The 26,181-nt window shown below is 36.5% G+C and overlaps 1 protein-coding gene and 4 non-coding genes across 8 annotated transcripts; all 5 read left to right on the forward strand.

The window, feature by feature from the left end:
• The first annotated feature begins 663 nt into the window (after window positions 1-663).
• LOC136229225 (uncharacterized) lies at window positions 664-18,802 on the forward strand. Of its 4 annotated transcripts, none has more exons than XM_066017862.1 (12): window positions 664-806; window positions 2,281-2,591; window positions 3,010-3,056; window positions 5,555-5,980; window positions 6,714-6,851; window positions 6,964-7,046; window positions 7,475-7,930; window positions 9,621-9,775; window positions 11,095-11,180; window positions 15,984-16,117; window positions 17,154-17,457; window positions 18,527-18,802. In XM_066017862.1, the coding sequence occupies exons 4-7, from the start codon at window positions 5,618-5,620 to the stop codon at window positions 7,848-7,850; spliced, it is 960 nt and encodes a 319-aa protein (XP_065873934.1). In that variant the 5' UTR covers window positions 664-806; window positions 2,281-2,591; window positions 3,010-3,056; window positions 5,555-5,617; the 3' UTR covers window positions 7,851-7,930; window positions 9,621-9,775; window positions 11,095-11,180; window positions 15,984-16,117; window positions 17,154-17,457; window positions 18,527-18,802. The 4 variants fall into 4 exon arrangements, with proteins under 4 accessions (XP_065873934.1, XP_065873937.1, XP_065873936.1 ...); XM_066017865.1 differs by having other exon boundaries at window positions 7,559-7,930; XM_066017863.1 differs by having other exon boundaries at window positions 672-806; window positions 2,260-2,591.
• On the forward strand, window positions 852-998 carry LOC136231727 (small nucleolar RNA snoR134). The gene has a single exon (XR_010690094.1). It is a non-coding gene; the product is annotated as a small nucleolar RNA snoR134 (small nucleolar RNA).
• Window positions 1,264-1,351, forward strand: LOC136231715 (small nucleolar RNA U36a). Its single transcript, XR_010690083.1, has one exon. It is a non-coding gene; the product is annotated as a small nucleolar RNA U36a (small nucleolar RNA).
• Window positions 1,377-1,467, forward strand: LOC136231673 (small nucleolar RNA Z223). Its single transcript, XR_010690043.1, has one exon. It is a non-coding gene; the product is annotated as a small nucleolar RNA Z223 (small nucleolar RNA).
• LOC136231679 (small nucleolar RNA Z278) lies at window positions 1,730-1,846 on the forward strand. The gene has a single exon (XR_010690049.1). It is a non-coding gene; the product is annotated as a small nucleolar RNA Z278 (small nucleolar RNA).
• Window positions 18,803-26,181: the final 7,379 nt, after the last annotated feature.

Genomic DNA, 26,181 nt, shown 5'->3' on the forward strand with positions numbered 1-26,181 from the left:
CGATAATAGAGAAAAGTTTTTTCGAGAAGAAATCAACTAAGTTTGTCATAAAAACAGTTTTATCTCCAAAAATCTCCTCGTTTCTCCATTTCCAAACTTGGTGACAGATAATAGCAAAGAAAATGTCACCATGCTCCATGTATGGAAGCAACTTTCCTCTAACACCATCAGAGAACCAGTCGACCTCAGAATGTGCCATGAAGGAAGAGAAAATATGGTGTGGGAAAATTTTCCTCCAAACCTCTTTACTATTAGAGCAATCTCTAAGAGCATGGCACAAAGTCTCAACATGGCCTCTGCATCTACTGCAAGCTCCAGAATCAGCCAAGTGCCTTCTGTGCCTATCCGAATTAGTAAGAAGCCTGTCCTTAACGCCCAGCCACAGGAAACTCCTAATACGGAAAGGAACTTTAAGGGTCCAAATCGACTTCCACACATCCGAGGGAGGATCAGATCTAAAGAGAGAGAAAGCTTCAAAGGCCGATTTGCAAGAATAAACTCCATTGTTAGTCAGCGCCCAACAGTGCCTATCCAAGTATAATATTAATATTAATTAATAAATATAAATATTTATATATTAAATATTTGTTTTGAAGTATAATATTTATTTTTAAACCCGAATCAAAACTGTCTAAATTAATAGTGGATTTGACTGGGGTTGGATTCAACATTTTTACCTAAAAACCCCGTACTGGTGTTTTTGACGTTGGCTATCAAAGCTGGGATTGGATACCTCTGTTTAAACCCAAGAGCATCCCTTCTATTCATCAATCCAAGCGAAGCCGCTTCTCAGATCTATACTTCAGGTGAGCTAATCAGAAAGATTTCATCGTTTTACTTGCTAAGTGTTTCTGCACGGGTTCTCCCGGGCTTCTCTGATATATAATACAGTGACGATGAAAGCCCCAAAACTCGTGCTAAATTGTTGCCGTTTAGTGTTGCAGTTTAGCCTTTTCTCTTTCTACCGGCTGATCTGTGTCAAATCAACGGCGAAATCTCTTTCTACTATGTTTTCTTTTGCTCAGTTCTAGGGTTTTTAGATCTATAGTGTTGAATCGTGACTTTCCACTCTTTTAATTTGTTTTCGATGTTAATTTTATGGGAATTAGAGAATTTCTGCGGTGATAATGTAGATGTTCTCTTCTTCCATAATTTTCCTCCATAAATATTCGCTTCAGTTTGAAGGTCCAATTTTCCCTCTTTTGAATCCAATTGTTGACGGATAGATTTGAAATTTATTGAGTCTGTTGTGAAATGTGTTATTGGTGATGATTAATTATTATCCGTGCTTCTGAGAGTAATCAATGAAGCAGAAAAAAGAATATATGGTTGAATTTCTTGATATGAGCCAATCTTTTAGTTAGTTTTTCCCCTGAAAATGGCAGTGATGATTAGTTTACAGCTTTAATGCCAGTTCTGCTTCAGAAAGTTCATGATCGATAGAGCTGTTTCAAGTCTGAGTTTTTTCTTAAATTTAACAATGTCTTTTGATTTCATGGAGTTTTAATGCTTAAAGTTGCATCTTCAATGCCTAATTGCTATCAATTCTTCTGGTTGTCATTTTTAAAGCAATTTATTCCTAATCCCTCCAAACTCTTCATTGAATCAAAGCCTTGGGGGTGTTAGTTAATTCTTGTTAGTGTCCAAATTGGGATACTTAGGTTGTATCTATTAATCGTGTTGTGTTAGTCAAAGTTTATTGTTTGATTAGGTGAAGTAATTTGAAAAAGCCAATGAAGAAACAATCCAACTTTTGTAGATGTAGTGGAACCAAGACCCTGCTCGTCAGGGTGAACCTACTTGGTAGAAACTACATTACAATGACATTAATGGATTTTGCTGAGTCTTTCAATTCATTTTGTGTTCTGTTTTTCAATGTGTCAGTGGCTAATGATACATTAAAAGATTCGTTTGTTGAGTCCGACTAGTGTTATTAATCTATTTTACTGTGTCAAAATTGTGTTATGGAATTGATATTTTCTGTATAATGAAGATTGTAATATGATATAAAACACAAGAAAAATGATAATTGGGTCTTAGCGCCGCAACCCTTCTTGTTATCTAGAAATTAGATTACAATCACATTGATGGATTTAGGTAGCCTTTTCTTGAACTTAGCAATTCCATTTAAGTTCACTGGTTTTCAATGATGCATTAAAGAATTAGTATCCTATGTTGAGTTCAATTAAGTGTACAAATTTGGGTTAATTTGTTCAAATCAGTAGATTGTTTTGTTGATTTGGTTTAATGTTTGATTAGGGATGTTATCTGGATTTATAGGTGTAGTGGAACTAAGACCCTGCTTTCTTCGGTGAAATACGCAAACACACCGCCGCTTACTCCACTGGCGTTTGCGTCTGCTCACTCCGACTGCTTCTGCTTGCGTATGCGTCTCCGCGCCAAATTATGGAACACATGTTAGTACTGAAGGAATATGAAGCTTTTCACACTGTTTGTTGGCAACCATCTTGAATAAAATGGACATTCTGGGGTTTGCGGTTTGGCCAAAACAAAGTAACCCGAGTGGCACTAACCCGTATTAAAGGAAGCAAAATCTTGAATACACAAATCGTGCCAACCCTTATTTTCAGGTACTGGAACGAACAATCCTACCCTTTCTCAGAGTTTCTGCTTCAATCTGGTCGGTAGGATATTATTTTTTTGGGATGGTTTACCTTGGACTAAATTTTCAATACATGCTGGATTTAAGTTCATTTGTCATTTCTTCTTTCTGATGTTTATGGCCTTGATTGGATGGGGGTTTGGGAGGGTTAATAAGGGAAGGGTTTGGGAGGGTTTGTGGAAACCCTTGTTGAAGGAAATAAATTTAGAAGGGTAAGAGTTTGGAAGGGTTTGGAAGAGTTTGATTTATGTACTTTTGTTTCAATTATCAAACCCACCGATTTGGAGGGTTTAGAAGGGTTTAAATTTTTATTTCCATTATTATCCTTACTAAAATTACATAATACCAAACTAACCAGTATTTATTATTTGTTCCAACTCGATCAGTTCCTCCTCCCGATTTCTCATCCCTCACCAGCGGAACTCCATCACAGGTCAGTTCTCTTCTATTTTTTTGTGCTTTCTCTCTTCCAATGGTTGCTATGTACTTGGCTGTGTTTAATTTCTTGTTGGCTGTGTTTAGATCTGTGTTTTCTGGTTGGCTGCGATTTTCTCTGTTTTTGCTTCAATATGTAGATTCTCAAATCTGTTTGTCTGGTTCTCTTTTTGTTTTTTCCACTCCAAACAATACCAACTACTAGCAGCTTGAATCAAACAATACCAGCTCTGATTGGGAAATTATTCTGCTAACAAAATAAAACATGACAACAGCAAGGATCAAGCTTAGGTTAGCTGCCATAAATTAAATTCCATATGTAGAAATAGAAACTTGAAATGGGTTCAAATTATTGAGGGAGACAAACAAATATTGATCATATGATCATCTCTGAACTAGTCATTTTACACATTAATTTCCTCTTGAATAAACATTATGTTATGTGTAGCAATGTGGGGATTTTATAGGAAACTTATTTTGCCTTGTTATTTTTGGCTTAGTAGCAATGTGGGGATTTTATAGAAAACTTATTTCATAAAGCATACAAGTATATTACATAGACTCATTCAAAAAAAAGAAAGTATATTACATAAACTGGATTATAAAAACGAAGAACATAAAAGCCAGAATGAATAGTTGACAGCAGTTTTAATAACAAAATCAAATTACTGATCCGGTTGAATATCCAATTCCAAAATAATCACCCATCATCCCCACAAATTTCTCTTGTTTTCTTGTGCTTTTTGTTTAATGTCTGCTCAGCTACATATATTTGATGACCAAAATCATAATCATATGGTTTGTACATGAACTAGATATAGTTTAATGTTGGGCTTGTTTGTTTTTGTGTCTGAAAAAGCCAACTTCCCTATCACTAACTCATTGTTCATGACATTCTAAAACTGTCTCTGCTATTCATGCTCTGATCTATCCGGCTGTTTCATTTTCTTTCTCTTTTGTGGTCTTTTCTTTGTTCTTTATTTTCTATTCAACTTTATCCATTTTGTTGCTGCTAGTTGTAAGAGTTCCTGCTGTTTTTGAGTGGTTTCTAATATGCTATAAATTTTATGAAAATTTACATTAGATACTAGCTGTTTCTGTCATGAAGTTTTTGAGAATATATTGTGTTGAGAATATATTATCAGTCGAGGAATGTGTTTTTATAAAAGCTGTCATTGGAACTTGATTTTAGAAAGTGACGGGACCATAAGTTAGAACTTGTTAAGTTGTCACGGATATGAGCTTTTTCTTTTGTGATTTCAGTTATTACAGGATATGTTCTTAGAAATTTAATTTTACATTTTGTTTGAGTTCCTATTTTGTGACATGACGATCTAATTCATGTACACGTGTCTTTGCTACCTGCAAAATGTAATCATTGTTGTGAGAATGATGTGTCTGAAGTTAGCATAAAACTCAATCTTTGGATGAAATTTGGTAGAGGAATATTGGATTATAATCTGAAGTTAGCTGTTGCAACTGCTGCCTGAGCTGCTGCTGTTTTAGCCATGGCTACTGCAACTGCATGTCTTTCTTTTGCATCTTCTACTTCTTTTTCTCTTGTCTTATTATTATTAGCACAATCATGTATTATTGTTTCTTGACTGCTTTGACCCTTCTTGAATATCCATCTTCTTTTTATTGTTTTAATAACAAATTAAGTATTTTTTCATGGCATTTACAGGATTAAGTTTATTGTTTCATGGAATTTTCTTGTTGTCAATATTAGGATGGATGACAAAGTGAAACTTTGAGATTTCCAAGTTGGATTAATTTGAGTTACAGTTGCTACAGGATTAAAAAACCACCATAACCCAAGATAATAAAAGTAATAAACCCATGATAATATATGAAATTGGATAATTGATTTAGATATATTATTAAAAACAATTGTAAGTAATATGATTTAATTACATGGAAAGTACCTAATATACATAATTAATTGAGTGGGACATGTTAGTCATTTTATAATATTTCATTACCTTACAAACCCTTCATTCCAAACAAGGGAAAGGTACAAACCTTTATAAACCCTTACCATCTAACCAAACAAGGGTAAAGTTAGTGCTTCCCTTCCCCTTCCTTCCCCTTCCTCTCCCTTCCCTTCCCTTCCTTTATTTACCCTTCCAAACCCCCCATCCAATCAAAGCCTATATTAATTTTGAGTCCTTTTGCATTTATGACAATGATTTTATCAGAAATCGATGCAAAGATGAGTTCCTTATTTTATTTAACTAGTGAAAATGACTGAGTTGGCCTCTTGCCAATTAAATTGGCAAGGGAAGGGTTGCCCCCAATACACCCTTGTGGTGGGACCCCTCCCCGGACCCTCGCTCAGCGGGGACGCGTAATGCGACCGGGCCGCCCTTTTTTTTAGTGAAAATGACTGAGTTATTTTGTGACTTAAATTTTGTAGTTTCACTAATGAATTGATTAACTAATTGTTTTAGTTTACATAAAAAAGTTTGTTCTAATTGTAAATGCTTATCAATCCAGATTACAGACGGGAGAGAAAGGGCCTCTGGGAGGTTTTTAGTATTTACAGTTGAGAACATAGAGATGTCTGAACAACACACAATAAATTTGGAAGGGAGTGATGGTAATGTCTTGGAGAATCAGAAGGCAGGATTGAGAGGCCGCACTAACAAATCAAAGAAACGCACAAGGAATTCGCACAATGAATGCTATATCACACAACAAGAAAACGCTTACAAAAGAGTTATTTCATCTGTGACCCGGCCTTCTTACCTTCTTGCATTAGGCTCAGATAAAATGCGGCCCAAAAACCGTGTTAGATTATGCCACCTTTTGAAGAAGTTGATGAGGCAACATAACAGGGCGGAAGCAAGTGGTGTACTTAGCATATTGTTAAAAGGGACATGCAAGGATAAGGGTTCTAGAATGAATCGATTTAAGTATTCGGTAAGACATTGTTGTCAAAATCCTATCATGAAAATTATGTCATTGTGCTCTATTCTCAATCCATTTTTGGAAACATAAAAAAGTTTTGATCTTATGTTTGTCAAAATAGGAAAGAATAGAATGACCATTTTCTAGGTTTCCACATTAAACTGATACACTTCAGAGCATGAGGCCTTATTATTATTATTTTGTTTGTTATCCTTACCTCGTAACAAAATAGCTAAGCGATCGATCATAGAGGATTGTGAAGTGGGCTAGAGCAAGCTGTAGACAACACTAAGTTTGTCTTTCCCCTTCGTGCCTTTCTATCATACTCTGTTTCCCTCTATTCTAGCTCTTTAAACTATGCTGCTTAGCTAATTAAGGAAGTCCTCAGGGTGACATGTATGAGGATCACTTCACCCACAAAAGGTCCTTCCTATACTGCATTTGTCATCTTTCGATTGAATCGATTGGCTAGTGTTAGTGCTTTTGTTTCCCAATTTGTTGTCTTAGGTACTAATCTCATAGTATAATGCTAATAGATATGAAATTGAGAAGTGAAACTTGTTTAGCTCCATATGTGTCCTATTTTGCGTTTGATGGACAATGCAAATTTTGTATAAAAGAAAAAAAAGGTTGATTCCTTTTATATCTTAAGATCTAAAACATTCTTTTCTTTTTATGCATACCCTTACCTTTATATTGATATCAGTAACTTGTCTGATGAAAGTACAATTACTATTTCTTTTAGGTTTCTATGGAGTTGCTCAAGCATATAGAATGCAATGATGTGGAATTGACATCAATTGATAAACTTTACGATACTTGGATGACAAGGATAGGAATCAATGTATCATATAAAGAAAAGAGGAATGTATCTATGAAAGAGGTATTATATCTAAAATAATGATAATTTGTGCCATCATTAGGACTTGCTTCTTACAATGACAATTTGGTTGACTATCACTGTGTGTTGATCAATCACCTTGGTGGTTGAGCAGGACAGAATTGCTGTTCGTTTGGAGTCCATCCTGTACCAATTTTTGCAAGGGAGAATAGAAGGCGAACGCCAGAATGCTAGGAGGTAAAAATTTAAGTTTTTCATGCCTAAGATTTGCTTGCTTTTGGAAACGCTGTACAAGATTTCCCTCCTTAAACAAAACTTTATCTACATGCATACTTTTCATCGCACATGTGATCTGAGAGGATTATACTTCTTTTTTGAGTTTCATGCCAATGTTATTAACACACTGCATATTCCATTCAGTATATAGATACTTGTATCCTTGTATCTGTATGTATGGATTCAAATGTACTTTATTTAGGGATATGGACATAAAAATTAATTGAATAGTTGGTGAGTAGCGGTGACTGTATTCTTGTTTTGTGTGTATTTGAAAAATATTTTTTCTTATTTTTTAAAAATCGAAGGGTCAACCACACCATAATGTGGTCTTTAAAGAGAAATGACTAATGTGATCTAAGTGATTATTCTATGTTTGTTTTTTGCAGTATGAGTCGAGAAAATGACTGCAGTTATTATCCATTATTCAATGTGATCATAGGCTTGATATTCTATCAGCTGTTTTATTCTAGTATCCCTGAAGACATGCAATATCAGGATTCTGACCACCGTAGCTCCACAAATTCAGATATGTCAGCTGTTTCTTCTCAGTTAGACGCATCAGCTACACAAGTCGATTATGAAGGGGGTTCGGGTCATAATGCACACTTTAATGATTCTGAATCTTCGTTTCAGTATGATTCAGAGGCATCTGTCATGAATGGCAAAGAAATGCCTGCCGAGGTATTTGATGATGTTAAAAAGAAAGTGGTATCTATGGAAGTTGATGTTAACCAGCAGAGAGATCTCCCACAAGGTTTCTAATGTGAATTCAGCTGAAAATGAAGCTTCCGCTGATAACAATGGTGGCCGTTCGCATTCTATCCGAAATTTGTTTGCCCATAGTAAGTTCTTAATTTAACTAATCTCTCATTACACTTGTATAGTTCATGCACTTGAAAAAAAAATCCGCTTCATTCTGTTGGAGGAAGATTGTTAATTTTACTTTGATTATGCATGATCATCAACTGTTATATTTGGAGAACAGTAATTCATTATGCAACAATCAATTAGCTTTTGTTACATATATTTAGGCATAAAGGCTTATTTGGCCCCTGTGATATCCAAAATTTTGTCAGTTGCCTCCTATGGTATTATTTGGTAACATTTGGCCCCTGAGGTATTCCCATACGTGACATATAACCCATTTTGGATGAAAAGTTAACTGATTTGTTAATTATCGACATATGACACAATATTTGACATGTACACATGACAATTGTTTTTTAATTATTTTTTCCAAATAAACTTAATACGTGGATAAGTAAGAAAAAAAATTAATACCTTATTTATTCACATATTAAGTCTATATGAATTTTTTTTTTTTTAAAACAATTGCCTCGTGTACATGTCACGTGTTAGAAATTGCGTCATGTGAAAAATTTAACGAATCAATACTTTTCTATTCAAAATGAGTTAAATGTTTGAGAATAGCTCGTGGGGAAAATGTTACCAAATAATACCACAAGGGGCAAATGACAAAATTTTGGATACCATAAGGGCCAAATAAGGCTTTAATCCCACATATTTATAAGTATAGTATACGTTAGCATGAAACTGCAGTTAGCAAATTCATGATATGGCCATGTGGGTCAGTTTAAGCACATGAAACTAGGAAAGCGAAAATATATGAAGGATTGAAGGGTTCCAGTTTGCCTGTTATCACTGAAGTATTCAATGGAATACACATCAGTGCACATGGACGCACTTGAATTTGCTTGCTATCAGTGAAAGAAGAAGAATAAAAAACCACAGGAGTCACTGCATGGTGGTTGGCTTTAGGCTCTGGCACGACTTACCTTTTAGGCAACCATAACCAAGTTGAGTGCCCCATTGCTTGAATTTGGCTTGTTAATTCAAAAATTGAAACGTGAGCGGGACTTCTTCAATAAACACAAGTTGTGGATGAAACAATTTACGGATTTCGTATTAAATTGAAGGAATATAGCATTTGGAGACCCCTCAACTTCGCAAGTTTTACATATGTAACCTTGAACTTTCAATTCGACACATTAAGCCCTTTACCTTTGTCATCGAACACATTAAGCCCCCAATCAACTGTCTTGTTAAATGTGAACTAAAACAGGGTTAATATTACATTACTCATCTGATTTGGTAAGTTTTGCATGCCACTTCCCTCATTTAGAAAAATAAATAGTCACTTTCTAATGATCTGACGTGGTTATTTATCTCTTTCTAATGAGTAGAGTGACATATAAAGGCCTCGAGATTCTTTATTTATGATATTGATCTGACGTGGTTATTTATCTCTTTCTAATGAGTAGAGTGACATATAAAGGCCTCGAGATTCTTTATTTCTATTTTAAATATTTGTTTTAATGTATTTATTATATAAAATAACTTTTAGTATTTGTTTCTGGAACATTAAGTTTTATGTTTGTGCTATTTAATTTAGTACACCATTCCAGTTATTGATTTAAACATTTTGTGAGCAAAAACACATAGATGTTTTTGGCAAAAGTGACCCGTATTTCTCACGCAAATGATTTCACACCTAACATTCTTTTGCCTTAGAGAACTTGGATTCATGGTTGCTACCCTTACGAAGTGGAGAATGCGAGTTGGGAAGAGAGATTCACGATGATGAATATGAGCATGCAGCGGGGTATCTACGAGCTGCTGTTTGCTCGACGCCCCTATCATTGGCAGCCTTGCTTCCTTTGATACAGGTAGAGTCAACATACATATAATACACCAGTCTTGATCACATGCACCTTAATGAGCAAGTAAAATTTGCTCATTCACCGTTAGATCTAGGCTTATTAGAATCCTAAGGTGGAGATTCAAAGCATCCTGAGGCTTAGATTTAATAAGCCTATATTTAACGGTGAATGAGCAAATTCACTTGCTCATTAAGGTGCATGTGAAAATTCCTGATGATACACACACTCAGTTAACTAATTATTGCACTACATGAAAACAACATTTGCTAATTTTAGGCTAATGAAAAAACTAGTCTTTATTACTAGAATAATTAAATTTACCCTATTTGTTTTAGAATACTCTATGAAATATGATATCAATTGTTATTTAAAACTATATAAGCTAGAGCTACCAATTGGCATTTGAATTTAGAGTAAATAATTTATTAGTTCCTGACTTTTCACCTAATACACTGTCTAGCCCTCGTATTTGCAATAATCAACTACAAGGCCTTTAAGTTTGTTCTATTCAACATTTCAGTCCTTAGGTCCATTTGAAGTACTAATTTGGCCATACTCATTAGTGGTTACGATACCTGAACTTTAGCATGTTTTACACTTCGGTAACCGAACTTTAACTATCGATATTCCTGTGAATGTTTTATAAGACATCAATGTTAAAATCTAAATTTTTATTAACTCCTATTTGGATTTTAATACTGGTATCTGTAAAATATTCACATCAATATTGATAGTTATTAATAAAATATTAATATTGGTATCGATAGTTGTTAATAACTATACATATTAATGTAAATGTTTTATACGACACTATTATTAAAACCCAAATTCGAGTTAATAAAACTCTATTTTTTTATTCTAATATTGGATTCTAATAACTAGTATTTGGATATTAATATTGGTGTTATGTGAAACTTTTACATGAATTCTCATAGTTATTAATAAAATATTTTATTAAAAATAAAAATATTATATTTTTATTTTAAATAATATATTTAAAATATTAAAGTTGTATTTTTTTTATTAAAACTAGATAGGAGAGAGAAAGAGATGACAGAAAAAACAAATAAAGTCCTTATGATGTATTATTGCAAATACGAGGACTAAACAGTGTATTAGGTAAAAAAATCAGGGACTAATAAATTATTTACCCTTGAATTTATTCAGTTATATATTCTTTTGCCTGCTATGAACATTATTGATAAGAAGTGTATGCCCTTAACTTTCAGGGGGCAAGCTATTCCAGTTTTTTCCTCTTATGTGAAGTTCGTTATCTTCAATTAGAATTTGGATCTCTGTTTCTTGACAGTTTTTATTTATTCCAGTTATTATTGATTCGATATCGATACAAAGAGGCACTGCAGGAACTTGAGAAGTTCTCTGAAATTTCAAATGCAGCACTTTCCACAAGGTATTTTGCCTTCTTTGCTTGCCAAAAAATACATGAAATTGAAAGGCTTTCTGATTGTAATGATGTGGATCCAAGTGCTTGAAATTTTTTACTGCCAAAACAACAAATGAAAAAAAGGCAGGGGAATGCTACATGTAATAAATGATTGTCACCCAACCATTAATAAAGGCTAGGGATGGCAGCGGGTATTATACCCGCACGTACCCGACACTACCCGACTCTAATGGAACTACTTGTACCCTGTATAAAAGGGTATGGGACCAAAACCATTACGGGTAATGGGACAGGTATGGGAATACCCCTAGGGTACCCGTTACCCGTCATACTCTTTTATATATTAAAAAATATTATTGTTTTTTTTTAATTTTTTAGATGTGAGATGTGATATTTGAACCCCAACATTTTGTTCTTCAACCACTGAATGATACAACTAAGCTACTTTATTCTTATGGATTAAAGTTCAATTTGTTCAATTTTTAGATGGATGATTTATTAATTTACACTTTGTTAAATTTGTAATCTTTTTTATTTATTTATTGATTCTTAACGGGTAAGGGTACCTGCGAATTAAATGGAACGGGTATGAGATGCAAAAAGTATATCTGTTATGGTAATGGGAAGGGTACGGGTAATTAAAAAGTAAACGGGTAAGGGTTTGGGATTGGCATTATCCGCGGGTACCCTACCTGTTGCCATCCTTAGTGAAGGCCTTGAGGACCAACTGTGCATTGTAGGCGCTTCTACTATTCTCTCTCTCTCTCTCTCTATTGCATGAGTGTTTGATTAGGTTTTTCTGTATGGGAAGATAAGGTAAAATTAGATTAGATTAGGGAACCTTATTTTAAGTTATCACAGAAAAAGTGGGGGTAGAAACATTATTCTGAGTTAGGTTTTTCTGTTATGGTAATGGGAAGGGTACGGGTAATTAAAAAGTAAACGGGTAAGGGTTTGGGATTGGCATTATCCGCGGGTACCCTACCTGTTGCCATCCTTAGTGAAGGCCTTGAGGACCAACTGTGCATTGTAGTCGCTTCTACTATTCTCTCTCTCTCTCTCTATTGCATGAGTGTTTGATTAGGTTTTTCTGTATGGGAAGATAAGGTAAAATTAGATTAGATTAGGGAACCTTATTTTAAGTTATCACAGAAAAAGTGGGGGTAGAAACATTATTCTGAGTTAGGTTTTTCTGTATGGGAAGATAAGGTAAAAATTAGATTAGATATTAGATAACCTTGTTTTAAGTTATCACAGAAAAAAGTGGGGGTAGAAACATTATCCTGAGTCTCTCATAGACTAATTAATTCACTAAAAAGAAAGTCCAAATTGATGTTCCAGCTCTACTAAAATCCTCCTCCTGATCTTTGAAGTGGTAAAAGGATTGATTTTCGTAAGAATGGAGTACTAGCAGTGGCTTCACTGCACCCTACTTTCTAGAGCGTGCACAAGCTGTCATTGCACTGGTGGAAATAATGTTTCCCGAATAACTATTCAACCAAAGAACACAAAATGCTTTACAAACAGAGAATAAGTATAACAAATCCACATAACCGGTCTTAGTAAAGTTTTCCTCTAACAAGACATCTCATCACCTCGCTTCTCTCTTTTTCTATAGTTGGAGTTTTAGAACTCATGTTAATTTTTTTTAACACCATATATTTTCATTTTGTCATATGACTTTACCTGATATATCATTTGGATTTGGACATATTGGACTTCCGAAACTATAAATAATTGTCGGATTTTTCATCTAATTGAAGGAGAAAATATAGGACCAGAAAACAAACTTATCAGATCCAAGTACATATAATTAACAAGGAAAAGTCCAAGCCATGTAGCCTTACTGTTGGAAATAGACATTTGGAACTATACGTCTGTAAGTTGGCAACCAAAGATGTGATGTTTATTGATAGAGATCGGGCTAACAGGGGTTTTGGATCCTAATCAAGGGAGGCCCAAAGTATGGAGAGTCTACACAAGGACAGGCCATAGTAAAGCAGGGTCAATTGGTAATTACTAACAAGAGTTAGTTATTTTGAGAATGATGAGCTGTAAAGGAAACAGGAGGTATAAGAATGTGTGTTAGGGGATCTTTTTGGGTATTGGAGATATTGTTATTGCCTATGTTGCACAGAAACGGAAACTGATACTAGGAAACGTAATTTTTGAAAAACATAGGAAACGGAAATGTGTAAATATTAAAAATGTAGGAGCATATTTATAAATATTAAAAATAAAGATTAATACTGGTAAGTTCAAGAGGAAGAAAGTCCAAGCTCAATCGGGATTCAAGAGACAAAGATTATAGGAGAAAGAAATATGGGTAAGTTCTTTAAATTGAAGGATACAATACAAGCAAGAATTATCTCTCAAATAGGAAGTTTCAATTTTCCTAATCTTAGATTGAATAGGAATTGCAAAATAGAAAGTTTGAACTTCCAGAATTTTAATCGAAATAAGTAGGGAAAACCGTTTAAAAATTGAGAGACGCGTTTCATGTTTTGGGTAGTTACAGAAACGTGCCCGGAAACGTTTCATATAAGTTTCCGAGAGTTTCCGTTTCCCACATCTGCTGGAAACGGGGAAACCATTGTCATGAAGAATTTCCGTTCTTCATAGGTTATTGTTGATTGGCTGCCTAAGTGCAGAGGCTCTATCATTCTGGTAGAGAAGGGGATTGGGGTTGCTCAATTCATTTATCTTTCCTTATTTTTTTTATTATACTTGTATCTACCTATCCATATCAATGAATATCAGTATTTGGTATTCTGTGAGTGTTTGTGTGGTGTGTTCTTGTTCATTACTTACTTGTTGTGAGGTTTTGCATTTGTATTCTCTACCATTTATTAACAGAGAAGATGGTATTGGTTTTCTTCATTAGTAGAATTTGTCGGTGTTCTTGCTTCTATTTTGATTTCAGTTTCTATCATTAGTAGAATTTGAGTGTCTGTGTGGTCTTACCCAAATTTTGATTTCAGTTTCTATCATTTTAATGACTTCCTAGTATAGAAATATGGAAATGGATGAAGTAGTATCTATGGTACTTGACTCGGCATTTTTGCCACCATACGGGTGTCGATACGACGCGACATGGATATGGGTATGAAATCCGTGTCAGATACGTTGGTGAACACTGGGATACGGCAAGTCTGAGAAGAGAGAAAGTGAAGGCAGAGGAGGGAAAAAAAGAAAAAAGGCGAGATTTCTTACCAAATTCGCTCCACACCGAGTTGAGACGAGTTTATTGCTTGAATTTGCAGTCATAGTCAATGATCTCACCGGTGAATTCACGGCAACAAGGGGAAGAGAGAAAGACAGAAATTTAAAGCACCAAGTCTCGACTCTCTCTCCTCTAACTCTTCCTCTCCCCTCTTAAATACTAATTGCTCCAACATTATATATTTTTCTGAATATATATAATATAAATTTTAGTTCCCGTATCCACATACCTGAGTCCAAATTTAGGACGGTGTCCCCATATCCAAAACTTTCAAACTTGCCATACTGGATACTCGGATCTGTACCCGTATCGGATACTCGTACCCGAGCCCATGTAACATAGAGTAGTATGATATGATCTAATCCAGATCATTTCAGTTGGACTTTTTGTGTCAGTTCACATCCGTGCAGTTGTAAACATTTTTCACCATTTGCTATTAATGTAGGTTTCCTCTTGTTGGATTCCTCAGTGAAATTTTTGGTTATCCCGCATTAATTGGTTTTGCACTAAAACTTATTATTATCCAAGTTCCCATGAAATGATATAATCAAATTTCAAATGGAACTAAATTGCTATATTGATATTCTCCTTTGGAAGCTGTAGATTTCATTGGCTCATTTACTCTCATGGTTGCTGTTAAAATTTTAATAGCGTTTTTGCACATTATTTTACTTAGTCAGGTCATATGTTAGGGAAAGGAGCAGGTTATATCAAATTCGATAAAAAGGCAAAGCATTGTTGTCATAGTTATTAAAGGCACGCCTGAGGCGCACCTCCGCTAAGGCTCCAGCCTTAGCGCCTCTGGAGCCCAAAGGTGGGCGCGGTCAGTCAGGCGCGCGCCTTGGCATGCCTCAGCTATCTTAGGGTAATTTAGGGTATTTTAGGTTAGGATATTTTAGGGTTTTTTAAGTTCAGAAAAGAAAAGAAAAGAAAAGTAGAGACAGACAAAGATCGACAATTTTTACTCCACATATCGCAGCAGACATTTTGCTCTCCTCCCTCCATCAATGGTGCTTCCATCTATCAGGTAAAATGCCTCTTATAGATGATGAACCCGACTTTGTAGATGATGAGTACATTGATGAGGAAGGTGACAATGATGATGAGATTGAGAACCTTATTCAAGAAGCATATGATGATGGAAGTGATGATGATGATGATTATGGTTCCAATGAAGATTAGGAAGGAAGACTAGGAAGTTAAAGATTAGTTGTTTTCTAGAGTTAAGATTATTAGTGGTTTTTTTAGTTTTAACTTTTAAGTCGGAATTATGAGTTTATGATTATGCCTTAGTAGTTAACTAGAACTTAACTCATGCATTTTATGGTTTTATTGTTGGTATTTGACTATTTGTGATTATTTGTGACTAGTGTTATGAATTTATGATTTTTGTTTTTCATGCGCCTCGAGTCGCTCGGGCACGTGCCTTAAGCTGCACCTTGTGCCAAGGCTCCAAGACCCCCTTGCGCCTTTAATAACTATGATTGTTGTCTAACTGTGCTACAAATGCCACTGTTGTTGAACCTGTAGTTTGTTCGCTCTGGTTGTTTCTTTAGTTAGAGCTCTGACCAAGGACGTTTTTGCAGATTGAGAAGCCGCCTTTTGGAGCATGTTGATCCTAATGATAATATTTTACTCTCAACTAGTTACGAGGACACCTTAAAGCGTGATCCTACTTGCTTCATGTCATTGTCAAAGCTTATCAGCATGCATCAAAATTGTGGGTTGTTTCCAATATCTACATTATTTATCCTGTTTTGCACTCTTCTAAAAATCGCCCCAGGCGAATCTAGGCGCTCCTTTTAAAAAAAAAAATCGACCCTTAAATTTTATGTCAGTTTTTTCAAATTTAAATAAAATATTAAATAACCTAAAACTAAAAGAAAAGACCTGAAACTATCAAATCTTATTTGTAAGGATATTAATGTTATTTTGTTGACACATTTTATATTGTTTAAGGACATCAAATATTAGAATATATATGTTTTTCCATCTTAAATCTTTTATATTATTATTTTTACATAGTATAATGACATAATACTTATTTGGGTCCTCAAACTAAAGCTTGAAAGTCAATTAGCACCTTAAACTATCAAAATCATTAATCAGGTCCTAAACTAAGTAAAAATCATCAATTGAGTCCCCATCTTAAGCAAAAATCATCAATGAGTCCTCATTGAAAATTATTCGGTTGAACAGTTTCATAATCTCTTTCCCAAATCCATTTTGAGCCAACACAGATATCATTACAGTCATGTCAAATAGTCACAGTTTCTGATTTTAGGATAGCATAAGGACTAAATGAATGATTTTCGCTTAGTTCAGGACTTAATTGATGATTGTGATAGTTTAAGGTCCTAATTGATTTTGAAGTTTTAGTTTAGGGGTTAAAATGAGTGTTATGCCTAGTATAATTCATATTGTAGTTATATTTATATAACAATTTATTTATTAAAAATTAAAAAATATAAATCCGATTAATCCTTGATTGATTCCTGATTAATGACCGGGGGCATTGTTCGCTTGACTAGCGCCTAACGTTTTTTACAATGTTGCTGTTTTGACATTAATATCTTTTTTCATAAAGACATCAACATTTTCTTTACAAAGACATTCGGTAATGCCAACAGTTGTTTTTCTATGCATCATTATTGTGGTGTATGAAATTTTTATGAAATTTTTATTCGATACAGATTGTAGTCTCTCCCCTTTTAATATGCAGCTATGAAGAAAATCTTTTTATGAAATTTTTGCAGGCAATTATGGTCCCGAGTCTCTTTTAGAAATGATAGCGTTGCATTTGGATGCTGTCTTTGCCGGAATACACTGTATGGAGAGATTTCGCCTTGTGCTTCTTGAAAGTATCTATGCAGGAACAAGATTGTATCTCAACGTGCTCGAATGGAAATGAAGTTGGAAAAAAGAAAGATCACTCCGTTGGTTACAATATCCCCAAATTGTTTATCCATGGGAAAACTGAGAAGGCTTGGAGGCTCCGTTGTCGATGGTGGTTGACACGTCACTTCGGCAAGAATCAGCTTGCGTCTGAAATGGCTTCAGGTATGTTGGCTTTTGTTTTCTTACTATTTTATCTTCCTTGATTATTATTTTTTTGTCTAAACCTTGGGGTTAAATGCATAATTGGTCATTGAACTTACATGGTTGTCTCAATAAAATCACTCAACTTTGAGTTTTGTCTCAATTGGGTCACTCTTGCGATTTTAGTGATTAAAAAACATTAGAATGATGACATAGGTGACACGTTGGTATGAGACAACTCAGATTTCTGACTGAAATGACACATGACATCCACATATGGCTATCACATGTCGATATTTTTATGGAAAAAAAAAAAATAAAAATATCCGATATGTGTCTGTCACATTTCGTTTCGGTCAGAGATCTAATTTAACTCATGTTGACATGTCACCCATTCATTATTTTGATGCGTTTTAACTAGAGGTGGCAAAGCGACACATGAACACGACACAGATATTTAGTGTTAGTGTTGAGCTAATTTATTAAGGATTTATTCATCTTTGGTTTAGATTCTTCAAATATGTTAGGTTTTATTAGTAGGTCGTGTCTTGTCGAGTTAACATATTTGGGTATTTAAGCGAAAACTCGTGTTGTGTCGTGTCGTGTTTTTCGTGTCAGCATGTCGAATCGTGTCAAATTAACACGTTTATCTATTTCTATACAAAACTCGTGTCGTGTCGTGTTGTTCGTGTCAAGAGCAGGCCGTGTTTGGGTTTGAGCTTTTGACACGAAAATGTTTTTGTGTTCGTGTTTAGGTTTTTGACACTAACCCGAAATTTGACACGACACGAACACGAAAATTGCCATCTCTAGTTTTAACCACTAAAACCGGTTGAGTGACCTAATTGAGACAAAATTCAAATTTGAATAATTTTATTGATACAAATTGAAGTTGAGTGACCATTTTGAGATTGAGTGACAAATGATGCATTTAACCCCTAAACCTTGCTTTTGGTGTTTGAACTTCCAAGTATGTCTTAGTTTAGTGGTTGAGCTTCCGTTTTGCAAATATTATATTATCATCTGTTGCTTTTAATTTGTGATGATTTTGTTTGAATCGTGATTTAAAAAGCTATGTAAATTGTAACAGGAGATTTGCAGCTCCCAACTTATAAAGCAGCGTGTGCGTCTCATATGTATGGAGCAGGGTTTGGGTATGTTGTAAAGGTACATACTTTCTTGGGGAAGAAGGAAAAGAAAAGGGATTTGGGGAAGGAAAAGAAAAGGGAATTACTTAAGCTTTTGCAATTTCACATGAAGAATTCCGCTGGTTTTTATTTTAACTGTCAAGAGTGAATTTATTCTAGTTGTCTTTCCTCATTGTGAATGTATCGGTAGATCCATTAATTGTTTGCTTTTTCATTAATTTGTTGGATGAACGAGTGGCATTTCTACATAATATGTGGCTTTGCTTAACGAGCCTTGGTAGTTCGCAACTATTCGAGCTCGGCTCTTAGTGGCTCGACTCGAGTTTGGGATTGGCTCGAGTACTAACGGGCTGAGTTTGAGCTTCCACAGGTTTGGTTCTAGTTGTCTTTCCTCCGTTGTGAATGTATAGGTAGCTCCATTAATTGTTTGCTTTTTCATTAATTTGTTGGAGGGTAAATTACACCCATGGCTACTGAACTTTACCCATTTTCACATTATGGCCACTGAACTTCATTTCTTCCCGGTATGACCACTGAACTTTACACTTTTTTTTAATATCGGTGGCCACTCAACGTCTCAAAAAGACCGTTGACGGCCAAAAGTGAAAAATCCAAAGCGTTAATAATATTCTAAGGAACTGTAATTCTTGAAATGTTTCGTTTTGAGGTCATTTAGGTGGTGTTTGGTTAGGAAGAAACTGTAATCCAAAGCCACTGAACTTCATTTCTTCCCAATATGGTCACATTGTCGCATTCAGAGCCATGTCGCATTTGCGGTCGCATTTGATGTAGCATGTCGCATTTAGCGGTCGCATTTGATGTAGTATCTCGCATTTGAGTCGCATTTTGGTGTAGCATATCGCATTTAAGTCGCATTTACATATGAATTGGCTTAATTATGTTTTTATCACGTGTCCATTTTACTAAATGTAGAAGTATGTCAACCAAAGAGAGGTGTACGTGTTTTTTTTATCTTGGAACGGATTGTGGACCACAGAGGGAACTGTGATGACATACGTGGGTGGTAAAGCGAAGTTGTTGGTTTTGCCAACAAAGATTGACTTGCAAAAGTTGAAAGAGAAAGTTTATGGTGCACTTCGCGTTGATTCAACCTCGTATGATCTCCAAATGTCCATGCAGGAGACATATGGTCCAAATAAACTGCGTAGTGGGATAGCACATATTGATGACCATGAAGATGTCATGAGATTCATAGAGTATTGTCGAATGAATCCGACCGATTTGATTCCATTGTATGTTACTCTAAACATGCGAACAATACAAGCTTCAGCATTGCGACCTAACAAGGATGGACATGTTGGTCAAAGCAAGCCAACAGAAATAGTAAGTAATGATCCCACCATCGAACTGGATGCTCCTATACATGGTAAGGATGACAACGATTGTGAAAATGGTATCGATTATCAGAACTACAATAATGATGATTATCTGAATAAAGATAATCATGATCATTATGACGAGCATTATGATAATGATTATTGTTACGATAATGGTGACAATGTGGAGAATGAAGATATCACTCAGAATGAAATTCCTGTTAAAAGTGTTCATGAAACAGCTAAGCAATCTGAATGCATCCAACGTATCCCATATGAGGATGGTGATGAAGAAAGAATGAAAAGGATGACTGATCCATTTCGATGGTGTCCAAAGCCATGTGATGCGCCCGTGAATATGATTGCACCTAAGCAATCAAACGGAGGGACTACTTTGAGGGTCAATGATATATTTTCAAAGAAAGTTGAATTGCAAGATTCACTTGGAAAATATGCAATTGAAAATTCGTTTGAATGGAAGGTTTACAAATCAAACAAGTATTTGTTTGAGGTGAAATGTAAGGATGTTGACAAATGTAAATGGAGGGCTAAAGGGATCGTCATTCCAGGTTCCAATTTGTTCAGGCTTTCAAGAATGGATGGTATGGACATGCACACTTGTGGGAGAGATCATATATGTCCGCACCATAGGCAAGCGGGGAAACGTGTTGCAGGGATACTACTCCGAAATAGGTTTAATTTGGAAAATCAGGTGCATCGACTAAAGGATATTGTTTTCGATTTTGAACGAGATTTTTCCGTTAATCTCTCTTATATGCAAGCTTGGAGAGCAAGACACTGGGCATTAGAAGCACAGAGTGGTTCGCTGGAGGAATCGTTCATGTTGTTACCGGACTACTGTGAGATGTTGAAGAGTACAAATCCGGGAACCGTGACACATATCGAGACAGATGATGATGATCAATTTAGATTTTTCTTTATGGCTATGGGTGCTTCATTGAGAGGTTTTAAACAACATATTCGACCTGTCTTAGCCGTTGATGGAACTTTTCTAAAAGGTAAATATCCCGGCATATTATACATTGCAGTTGGCATTGATGGAAACAAAATGATCTTTCCTATTGCATTTGGAGTTGGCCCGAAAGAAAGTAATGAATAATGGCTTTGATTTATGAATAAATTGAAAGAGTGTCTGCACGATGTTGAAGATCTAGCCATTATATCAGATCGAAATCAAAGCATTATACATGCAGTTAATTCGGTTTTTCCTAATGTTGTACATGGGGCATGCGCTCGTCATTTGCAACAAAATGTGAAGGCCAAATTTCGTGGAATTCGTAAGATAGATGAGGCGTTTTGGAAATGTGCAAAATCCTATCGGGTATCTGATTTTGAGGAAAACTTTGCGACACTTCGTTCACTATATTCCGGTGCTGCCGACTATTTACTGCAAGCTGGAAAAGAGAAATGGTCACGTGCATTCTTCTGTGGTCGTCGGTATAACATTATCACCACGAATGTTGTAGAATCATTCAATGCGTTAATGGTGGAGGCTAGACGTCTACCAATCACAATGTTGGTTGAGTTCATATGCATGACACTACAGAAATGGTTTTACGAGAGATGTACAGAAGCAGGTTAGAAATGTGTCTTTTATTTTATTTTATTTATAATACATAACTATTTATGAGATTAATATGTTTCTGCAGAAGAACGTGTGGGTTATTTGGCCAAGTTGCCGGAAAAAAAGATGATAAAGCGTGTAGGGGCAACAATACGTTGTTCGTATTTCCCTGTGGATAATCACACCTTTCAAATCGGTGATTGGATAAAGAGGGGACTTGTTGATTTAAATACAGGAACATGTACGTGCAGGAAATGGCAACTAGCCCAATTTCCATGTGAACACGTATGCGAAGTTGCTTCCAAACATAGGATGGATAACGCCTATAGGTGGGTGCATCGTTACTACACCAACTAGTCACTTAAATTGGCATGGGGTGAGTTGATATATCCACTTGGTCACCAATCGGAATGGAAAGTGAACGAGAATCCTATGAAGGTGCTTCCTCCTAAGAAGGAGGGGCGGTCTGCTGGTCGACCAAAAGGTCAGAAAAAAAGGCCATCCGTGGGTGAAGATGTAATTCGACAAGGTGTAGCAGATGCGGGAGCATCGGTCATAATCGTTTGAATTGTCCATCCATGCTTCCTAGTGTAATCTCAAGTTCAGCAAGTTGTTCTAACACTACTACCTCGAAGCATTTATGATCGAGTTGATTAATATTCTATGCGATAAGGTTGTTTACATGCGGTTCAGAAAATTCCTTGTTGAATACTACTTGTCGCATTTGAGCGCATTCCAATCAAATGCGACAAGGTTAGCAGCAAACCTCGTCGCATTTGAGTGTTGAATGTGCTCAAATGCGGTTCAGAAAATTCCTTGTTGAATACTACTTGTCGCATTTGAGCGCATTCCAGTCAAATGCGACAAGGTTATCAACATATCTCGTCACATTTGAGTGTTGAATGCGCTCAAATGCGGTTCAGAAAATTCATTGTTGAATCAGACTTGTCGCATTTGAGCGCATTCCAGTCAAATGCGACAAGGTTTTTAAATAAGAACATAGAACACAATAGAATTACATAAATAAAACATAATATATAACAAAAAATGGAAGATTACAATATCATTTGAAATCTAACAACCGTCCATGAAACAACTCAACTGCAAGTCGCAAACGGAAGAAAGTGCCATCCGTAGAGTTGTATGGATATACATATGAGTCATCATGCGGGAGATCATGTAATCCACTTAAGAATTGTGCGTTTATGCAAGTCCAAATACCACAGTCATTTGAGCCGGACATTTGTTGTGGCACCCCTGGAACTCTACTCCAAGTGATCATCCGTCTCACATTTTCACGTCCATGACTCTAACAATGACTTGTAAGGGTGTTTGGAGGAACGCATCCAAAGGTTGCTCCGACATGTTTGATATAAGACTATCATATATGTTTAGGTGCATAGACCGCAACTCTAACACTCCTAGGATCCAGTGCTCTTGCTTGTAGTTGATCGGAATAAACATTCTTTTCACTGTGTGCCAAGGGCGAACAAAATTATCTGCATAACCTTTTACTCTTTGTACGAAATAGTCTTCACTATCCAACCCTGGTTCATTGAACCCCTTCACATATATGGCTTGGCCAATTAATCCAACAAAATCTGTATCAACTGTAGTCCATTATGCATCCACATCAGTTTGTACTGACTGTCGTCTCAGTAAGTACAGCCAACCAGTGATATGCTACAACAAGATTATGTAAACCTTTAATACAGTAAAAGACAAATAATTACAAATGAAAAGGGTATATTGGATGGATTAATATTACCTCATTGCAGATATACGTCCCCTCAAGCCGAAGGGTATTGAAAAACTTTGCATCAAGCCGGTACATATCTAAACCATCCAAACGTATTCCCTCAGTTGATTCAGGCCCGTTGATCCACGCATCTAGCTCCTCTATCAAACATGCATCTATTCGGTGGCGCTGATCATCAACATTACAAATAGCTGGTCTTTCCTCAAACCCGCCAATGTATTGGCCACCATATAAGGCTAATGGATCGGTGTACTGTAATGGATCGGTGAACGGTGAATTCAAATACTTGCTAATCTTAGGAACCCGTTTACCTTTTCCACGTGCTCTCCCTCTACCTCTAACTGTGCCTCCACCCCGGGTTGGAACTCTACCTCCTCGGGTTGGACCCTTATCTTCACCTTTCCCAGTCCCTCAACCCCTCATTGGACCTTTATCTTCTTTTATAGCAACCACCTACAAAAGGAAAAACATGGTAATGAGCTTATCTCATTGAAGCTGTAATGCAATAGCCTGTCGCATTGGAGGTGAATTCGCTCCAATGCGACAAGCTTTAAAGTAATAGCTTGTCGCATTGTAGATGAATGCGCTCCAATGCGACAAGCTTTAAGGTAATAGCTTGTCGCATTGTAGATGAATGCGCTCCAATGCGACAAGCTTTAAGGTAATAACTTGTCGCATTGGAGCGCATTCCACAACAAAATGCGACCCAGAGATACGATTTCATGTATAAATTCAACCAACTTCTACCTCTTGGACTTCTTGGACTTGCTGCAACTTTAGTGCCACTTCATGGACAACCTCCCCTACTTGGGCAACTTCCTCAGGCACATAATCATCAAGATGGACAACTTCCTCGGGCACAGAATCGTCTAATACGACAATAACTCTCTGAACCTCCTCTCGATTTCCACCCCTATTAACCTCATCGCCATTGGTCAAATCATCTTGAACCATAGCTGCCTCTTGTTCCTTTCCATCTTTAATTGGCTCCTCTTGGACCATGTCTACATCCTCCCGAACAATACTGGTCTCAACCTCCTCATTCTCCCGATTAGTATTGGGTCGACCCATCGCCTTTAAGTCTTTTATATCCCCTTCAATCAATGATACTCGTTCCTCTAGGCTGCCCAACCTACTGTCGACCTTGCTAAATTCTCCCTTGCACCACCTATGATGCCTATCAAGCACATCCATCAGAACTTTCTGAAGTTGATTTATCTCGGTCATTTGTGACCGTGATGCAATGATATATCTATCAACTTCATCATCCCCTTCTTCATCTTCAGCTCCCTCACCTCCCTCTTCATTATCACCACCCTCTTCATCATCACCTCCCTCCTCATCACCCCCCCTCCTCCTCATCTTCCACCTTCTCCTTACCTTTCCCTATTTGGGCAAATATTGCATCTATATCAGCTTCCCTCTTCATCATCACCTCCCTCCTCATCACCCCCCTCCTCCTCATCACCTTCCTCCTCCTCATCTTCCACCTTCTCCTTACCTTTCCCTATTTGGGCAAATATTGCATCTATATCAGCTTCCCGTCCTTCAACATGGTCCACCAAATACGTGTACCAATCGAACTCTTTCTCTTCACCCTCGACCACAAGACGCGTGTCTGGAGGATCATCAACCTTACATTGCAAAAAAATAGCAATGTATTGGTAAACAAATACAAAATAAATGGAAACATATAAATCTCATTCCACTTACAGAAAACGTTTCTCCGACTGTTTGGTTTGAGGGGACTATTCTCTGGGTCCATCTCAGCAAACGTGGAAGTGGATTGCCACTTCTTCCGCTGTAATATGCATGAGTCACCTTCCACAACTCAAGAATCCAACTCTGCAAATAAGAGATAACCCTAGATAAGAACTATAACCTTGTCGCATTCCATTTGAATGCGCTCGAATGCGATAAGGTTAGCAACCCAACCTTGTCGCATTCTATCTGAATGCGCTCAAATGCGACAAGGTTAGCAACCAAACCTTGTCGCATTTGAGCGCATTCAACAATAAATGCGACACAGATGTAACTTTGGTGATCGCATTCGTGCGCATTCATACACCAAACATATATACACAAATCATACGTCAAATGGAATACCGTATATAAAAATAAAAACCATACCTAGAATACGTGTGCAAATCCAATAAGTTGATATGGAACACGTCAACTGTCTCCCGCTGCATTTGCCTTGACTGCCTTCATTCTTTTCCTAATGGCCCATTCCAATGTCCTATATGTCCTCCCAAGCCAACGTACCCTATGGAAACTCATTAAACAGTTTTGGATAATCTGCAAGATCCAAAACCCAATCCTTTGCATGCCTATCGTTAGCATTGTCCAGTACATTGTCATGCACAAAGTACAACATGACAATCATCACAACATCTTGGTCAAATCTGTCAGTCGCATCCTTCTTCTTCCATTCTACACTTTTCAAAACTTCGAAGAAGTTAATTGTCGTTATTGTCTTGTATTGCTTGAAGTACTTCTTTCGCAGCCTCTGCGGCATCTCTAATTCATACATTCTTTCCGTGAATTCTCCCGTGTTTACCCCAAACCTTAAACCACTTATCAGGCCAAACTCCCAATCTCCAAACCTCATATCAACTCCCCTCACCCTGAACCACATCTCCCTGTGTTTACTTTCTCTATGTTTAATCTCCCGCGATAGGACATGATGAACTATTGCAGAAGAGAAACCAGCAATCTTCATATCCAAATATTGACCAAAACATGTTATCCTATAGATTTCTAACTGCTTTTCACTCAAGTACTTCTTTATCATGACCCCATAATCCATATTAAACCTCACTGTTACTTGAGCATCCGAATGAGACGCCTTGGGATATTTGAAAATGGAACTATGTTCGCCCTTTTTGGCTTCCCTGGGATCATGCTGTAACAATT

Source organism: Euphorbia lathyris, chromosome 5 (genome assembly GCF_963576675.1).
Source record: "Euphorbia lathyris chromosome 5, ddEupLath1.1, whole genome shotgun sequence".
NCBI lineage: Eukaryota > Viridiplantae > Streptophyta > Magnoliopsida > Malpighiales > Euphorbiaceae > Euphorbia > Euphorbia lathyris.

Excerpts from the sequence above, each read along its gene's own strand:
- LOC136229225 (XM_066017862.1), top strand. The coding sequence starts at position 5,618 with ATGTCTGAACAACACACAATAAATTTGGAAGGGAGTGATGGTAATGTC. Across the intron at positions 5,981-6,713 it reads TGAATCGATTTAAGTATTCG|GTTTCTATGGAGTTGCTCAA; the intron begins GTAAGACATTGT and ends TATTTCTTTTAG. Across the intron at positions 6,852-6,963 it reads GGAATGTATCTATGAAAGAG|GACAGAATTGCTGTTCGTTT; the intron begins GTATTATATCTA and ends GTGGTTGAGCAG.